This window comes from Callorhinchus milii, unplaced genomic scaffold (assembly GCF_018977255.1).
Source record: "Callorhinchus milii isolate IMCB2004 unplaced genomic scaffold, IMCB_Cmil_1.0 Scaffold6, whole genome shotgun sequence".
NCBI classification, from domain to species: Eukaryota; Metazoa; Chordata; class Chondrichthyes; order Chimaeriformes; family Callorhinchidae; genus Callorhinchus; species Callorhinchus milii.
The window spans coordinates 23,577,005-23,583,376 of record NW_024704747.1 but is presented as its reverse complement, the minus strand read 5'-3'; the positions used below and the strand labels follow the sequence as shown (position 1 = coordinate 23,583,376).

Sequence of the window (6,372 nt, the reverse complement as noted above, 5' to 3'; positions counted from 1 at the left end):
AAACGCAATCAAAAGCCTCAAGCGAGACTGAAGATTAAAAGTATTGTGTTTGTCCTGTAAAGTAATAGACACTGTATGTGGGATGTAATCCCCAAAACAGTAGTTATGTTGATTCAGGCCTTTAAAAAAGAACTGAATGTATGTGGTTTAAATACTACACTGAAGCTCAATCACATAGGCAATCAAATACTCTGGAAGACGGTGGATTCTGTGGGGCCGAGTGGAAATGCCATTCTGTGGGAGCCTTTACTCATGGTTGAATAATGTTAATTATAATTTTAGACTGGTATCCTGGGGGTTTGCTTGATAACTGCAAAGGCTCAAGAAGGAATGTCACAGAGCTTTATCTTTCTGGGCGATTTAGTTGTGGTTACTTCCCTCCCTCAGGAAAATGGAGCTTTGGGCAGTGTATTGATAGTACAAGCCATGCATGGTATGTGGTAGGAAGAGGCTTTGCTAGCCAAGCAGAGTGTTTCATTCTGTGCCTTCTGATGTGGTTCCAGTTAGCCTCGCCAGCTGTCCAGATGTAAAGGATCATTTTAATAACTTATTTTGGGGGAAAATCAGATTTAAACATTCCAAGATATGTAAACCTAGTTTTAAGGCGTAATCTCGTCATTTTCGGTTCATCCATTCGCAGGATTCTATTATCATTTGCACAATGGTAACGTTATTTGTCCCAATTTGCAATGCTTAAGAAATGGGCACCTTGAAGGCTTCAAAATTTAGAAGATTTCATTTATTTTAGTATTTATATGGAAGATGTTTGTGTGTGATGGTGGTCCTTATAATCTTCTAAAAAAAAGTAAAAATCTGAACTGTATGTTCTTCATGGAGCAGGAGCCAACGTAATTTTTGGTTAAAAAGAAAAGATTGAAAACATTCACTTTTGAAACTCGTTGTCATTGAACAGATGGATTGATAAACATTAATTGGCACTGGGAACTGGATATTGGAGGAGTGCTTTTTGATTTATATCTAAATTGCTTGAAGCCTGTTTTATAAGTTAACTGGACTTGTGGCTTTCACGTTAGGAAATAAATGAAGGCTGGACTTCTAAGAGCCTATTGGTTTGCTTATGTACATTTAGTACTAAAATAATAAAGCCGGGAACAAGATAATTTATTAAATGTTGCTGCATATCAGTTACTTTTTACGTGTACATTTAGTACAATTGGAGGGAGTTAGGAACAGGGTCATTTATAGAATTCAGCTGCACTGTCAGGTTATATTAAATTATTTTTGCTGGCCTGACTTAAGTGGCCATTTAAGATCTTAACATGAATAGAGCTGTTCTTCTCCTGTCACTTCGAGCTTTTAATGAAACTCTTCAAAGCTCCAAGGCTATTGTAATCTCCTTATGTCTCAATACATGAAGGCCATTATTAGCATCTTTCACAGACAAACGATAGCCTTCAAAGTTCAGAGTATGCGTACCCGATACAAAACATGGCTACTCGCTCATTACGTGTTTGCAGTATTCTTGTTCACCTTTGAAATAACGTGCACTTACCTTTAATTATTTTCTCATTTGCCTCTCCCGTTCTACTCTCAAGCCTGAAAAAAAACAACCTAAAAATTCAATCGAAAATCTATAAATAACCGAGCAGACAAAAATCAATCTAATTATATTTCAGAGTTTCACATGAGTCAAATTGGAATATCATTACAAAGAGTTGGTCAGATTTTCTTGCAACCCATGTGTGTTTCGGGAAGGTTCAAATAATCTTGGTTCATGATGACTGAATTCTTCACAGCTTTATTCTTCTGTACCCAATTCACTAACCGTCCTCAAATCGATGTGTAGAGCCTAGGAGAGAATGTGCGCTGTATAAACTATAATTGTTCAGTGAGGTTTTCAGCTGAGGTAACTTCTCAACGCAGAAGCTGTAGATTTAAAATGTACAAAAAACATCATCTGTCTCAGACTGAAATATACAAAAGCAAACATTGCACACGATTTATATCCTTTTCAACTTGTACCTTTCAAAATGATTAAAAGTAGCATTTAGTTGTATCCATTTGTCAACCAAATTTATATCCTCGATGAACAGCTCCTGGCACAAGTTGCTAGTTGCCTGGGCAGCTGATCGGAGGAGCAGATGCTTGTCACATTTTATTTCTCAGTGTGTGATCCAAACTCCCCTTATAACAATGCTGGATCCCAACAGTCCTTTGTCACTGGAGATCACAATCCTGAGGTGATTGGCAACTGTGCTTATTGTGGCTGAGATAACATAACGTGTAGGAGCAGGAGTAGGCCATTACTCCTAGTGTGAGATCTAGTGTGTCCAGGACAAGCGACGAGAATGGTCAAACTGCTCCTTTTAACCCATTTACTGGCTAAGTCTGCAACCATGGATACTCTCAAAATACAATAGCTTACCAATAGTTCATTCTAAATGTTGCTTTTGCCTATTAATTACTAACTACTAGTGTTTAATTTCGGTTTAAATGAATTATTTTCAAATTGCATTTATTTCATTTAACTTGATTTGATTTTTTCACATCATCATGTTTACGTTATATGCAATCACCATTAGATGGCATCACCACACACCATATGTCTACGAAAATCATCCCTCACCACCTCCAGCAAGTAATTAATACTGAATATAAATTTGTTTTATTAAAAAATATATTACTAGATTACATGAAATGTCTTCAGATAGAGAGTGTATGTCGTGTTCCTTTTGCTCCTTTGTTTTTCTACCAAATGATTCCTACCACCACCGACCACAGTCTGTTCATGGCTGTTTGGGGACAATGCTATGCACAAATTGGCTGCTGCGTTTGTTTACAAATACACAACCACAACGCTTTACAGTGAATCCTGTGAGAAGTTTTGAGATATTTTGATGTGTGATAAGTCGCGATATCAAATGCAAGGATCGTTATTATTAATAATGACATCTTTCCAGGAACCGTTGATTTCTAGAGTTGCTTTTGAATTGTTTTAATCTGACTCTCTTTCATGCTTGGGCTTTACATTGCGTTCTGAAACATGTCACTTTAAGTGATGTTCCCATTTCACTGCCCAAGAAAATATTTTTTACAGCACTGTGTGTGGGCAGCCTGCTCACGTTGTTGTTGACATGTAATCTCAAATACGTAGCTCTGTTTATCAGCTTCTGTCTGCCACTGATTCATATAATGGCAGAAACGAATACGTGGTTGTCATAGAATCATAGAACCATGGAATTATACAGCACAGAAGGAGGCCATTCGGCTCATCGTGTCTGTGCCGGCTCTGTGAAAAGAGCTACCCAAATCAATCCCACTCCCCCGCGCTCTCCCCATAGCCCTGTAAACTTGTCCTCCCCAAATAATTATCTACTTCTCTCTTAAAAGCTGTTATCGAATCAATGTCCACCACCCTTTCAGGCAATGCATTCCAGATCCGAACAACTCGCTGTGTGTTCGTTGCTATCGTCCTTTCTTTCTGTTACTAGAAATAGAAAGCGAATTCAGTGGATCATCTGTGATTTTTTTAAAAAAAGAATAACATAACAAAAAAATAATAATAATAAATCAGTCACATCAATCCACAACTCTTTGTGGGACACTGCTGTGCGTAATTGGCTGCCATGTTTCGCCCACAAAATGCACAATCAATTCACTTTACAGTATATTCTGTGAAGTGCTTTGAGATGTCTCGCAGACGTGATAGGGAGCTACAACAAATGAAAGGATTATTATTATTATTATAACAACACCTCACTGTGGAGATGGTGTTCTTACACTCTGCCAAGTAATTATCAGTAGGACCGGAGGAAATGTTCCTGAATGGCTGATCAGCAAAACTGTATTGAGGATGTGTTGTGCTCAAGACGAGAAGTATAACTGAGTTCCTTCTACCGACACGGGGTTTTGTAACATAGTACATGTGGTGCGAATGCGCCTGAATCCTCATCTTTGGCACAAATGAGAATAAAGCTTATTTTGCCATAATTGTCAGTTTCTTTCTCCTCCTTGGCATTCAGTTGAGAATGAACTGGAATCACTTTCAGCTAAGCAATAATTTCGCATTTTCATTTTGAGTTTTCTGCCTACACCAAAGTGAACAGGAAATCTAATACTTCACTCAAGTAGATTCCAGTAAAATTGAAAAAAGGTGTTTCCAATGTCGTTTGAAATTTTGTGTTCGTGACTCGCAATGTAATGCACTCAGTTTTGTAACGTTAGGAAGACATTTAGGCACATACGTTATTATCATTGCCATGAGCTAGCTACCTGTTAATTTGACTCTGGCCTGGACGTCTCCAGTAGTGCTGCAAATGTTGACCTGTCTAGTCTGTTCAGGTGTTTAATCAATATGAAGTCCTTTCAGTTTATTAAGTTTTCGGTCCTGAAATTATTCCAAAAGGATACTATTAAGGATTGGTACATTTCAAAAGGTGTATTGGAAGTGCACAGCTTGCTGCCAAGCTAAGCAAGTTTAATTTGCTCAGAGTTGCCGCTAGCATCCAAACATATTGAAACACTTTGTGTTTGCTGGCCTGGAAGTTATCTATCTCATCTCCAGCAGCTAGGTGGTAATCTTCTTGCTTGATTGCTTTATATATGTCTCTGGGGGTCAAGGAAACTTCAGAAGGTTTAATCTAGCTTTTTAACAATCACTCCTGAATTATTTCCACTCTTCAATTTTAAAGGCTATTTTCAGCTTCTCCACCCAGTTGAACTCTTCTTTCGCTTTACTTTGTAGAGTCACAGGTACTTTCCTAAGTGCTTGCCAATATAATGTTCTTTCTCTCTGTGACTGAATTTCAACACATGTTCACATCTCAGGGTTTTATTGCTCATATGCAGACATGCAAGTGATGAACTCAAAAATGTGTGTTGGCATTGAACAATAACAATAATGTAGTTCGTGTCTCATTTGCAAGGGAGAGCTCTCCTCATTTCTTGAGCTTGTAAAATGCACCCAGTGTCATAATCATAATTTTGAGCTCCCGAATTTTACTTGGTGTCTATAAAGTTTTAGCTCCAGATCCTATTCATTCACTTGGATTGAAGAAAAGATCTGGATCTGTCTATTCTAATCCCGTTCTCCCTGACTTTCCCTGTAGCTTTAATATCATTAAATTGTTTTCTATGAAGGCTTCCTATAGTGGCTCAGTGATATTAAAAATAGAGAGATAGCTAGATAATGTTAAAAATAAGTCCGAATACTCTTTGATATAATTAAAGCATTAGATTGCATCTTGATTTTAAATGAATCACAGAGGTCACTTTAACTTATCTTTCTACAGCCTCAATATGAGAGGAAATAAATATTGCTGCTGGGTGTCGAGATTAAATTTAACTGACCAAGCTAGAGGCCGGCATAATTAAGGTACAATATTTAATCTTATGAAGTCTTTGCTGACCCAGAATGGCAGTAAAGACAGAATTTTAATAAGCCGATGTGACTGCATCTTCATTGTAGCAGTCAGTTTAATCAGATCGTTTAGAATGTGGAGACATAGCAGCGATTTCTGTGACTTGCAAGACAAGGAAGAGACAGAGGGTCCAACTGATTGCTCAAAATCAGAATGGTTAAGCATTCTGTTTTGTTAGTATGTGAGGCTTCTCAGCCTCTATGAAGGGAGATCATAATCTGATTTTATTTTGCGTTATTGTCCACTATATTTTTTTTCCGATTTCCTAAGGGATACAATGTACAGTAGGTCACTTAGCACCATGATCTGATTCAGAGAAGGCATACAGTCAGTCTGCTTGTCTGAAAATAAACATACAGGGACTTATGCAACAAGTGGGGCGATAATATTGGATAATATCGATCTTAGAATTGATGAAGTGTTTTCCCCAAAGTAAAAATAGGAATGAGGAGAGCCAATTGCCTATCTGTCAGTAAATAACCATGTGCTCACTGAACATTTGAATAACCCTCCTGCTTAGTATGTAAAATTATTTACTCTTTGACAGATTAGTTGACAGATTAGGAATAAAAAAATGTGAAAATAGAGGCAACAGGACCTATACTACTTTCTGAAATAGCAGTAGCAAACGTAAAAAAACCCACTAGGATATGAACAAAGATATACACAAGAGAAGCAGAAGATTGACTGTGGTTTATGTCACAGGAAGATTTTTTTTGTCTCTTCTGAAAACATATCCTGTTGAATTGACACACATTCAATTCATAGGAAGCATCCAACAGAGCAGTCGAACTCATGCTCCCAGTATATGTTATAGGGTCTGATCCTCTAGCTAGTAACCTTAGAGATTGCAAGTATCCTCAGGAGAAAGGCTGAACCATCAAGTTCAATACATTAACTGAGCATCACTGGAAAGACAGAGTAACAGGAGCCGCAGATGTGCTGACATTGAAGTGTGTTGAACCTGAATAGCACTCAGAAACAAACCAAA

The 6,372-nt window shown here is 37.7% G+C and overlaps 1 protein-coding gene across 1 annotated transcript in view; it reads left to right on the top strand.

Annotated features, from left to right (window-relative positions):
• The first annotated feature begins 330 nt into the window (after window positions 1-330).
• Window positions 331-6,372, top strand: part of LOC103176588 — a 55,121-nt gene continuing 49,079 nt past the window's right edge. Inside the window, exon 1 of the mRNA XM_007890220.2 lies at window positions 331-433. Coding sequence (XP_007888411.2) covers window positions 331-433 — 103 coding nt within the window. The remainder of the gene's footprint in view (window positions 434-6,372) is intronic.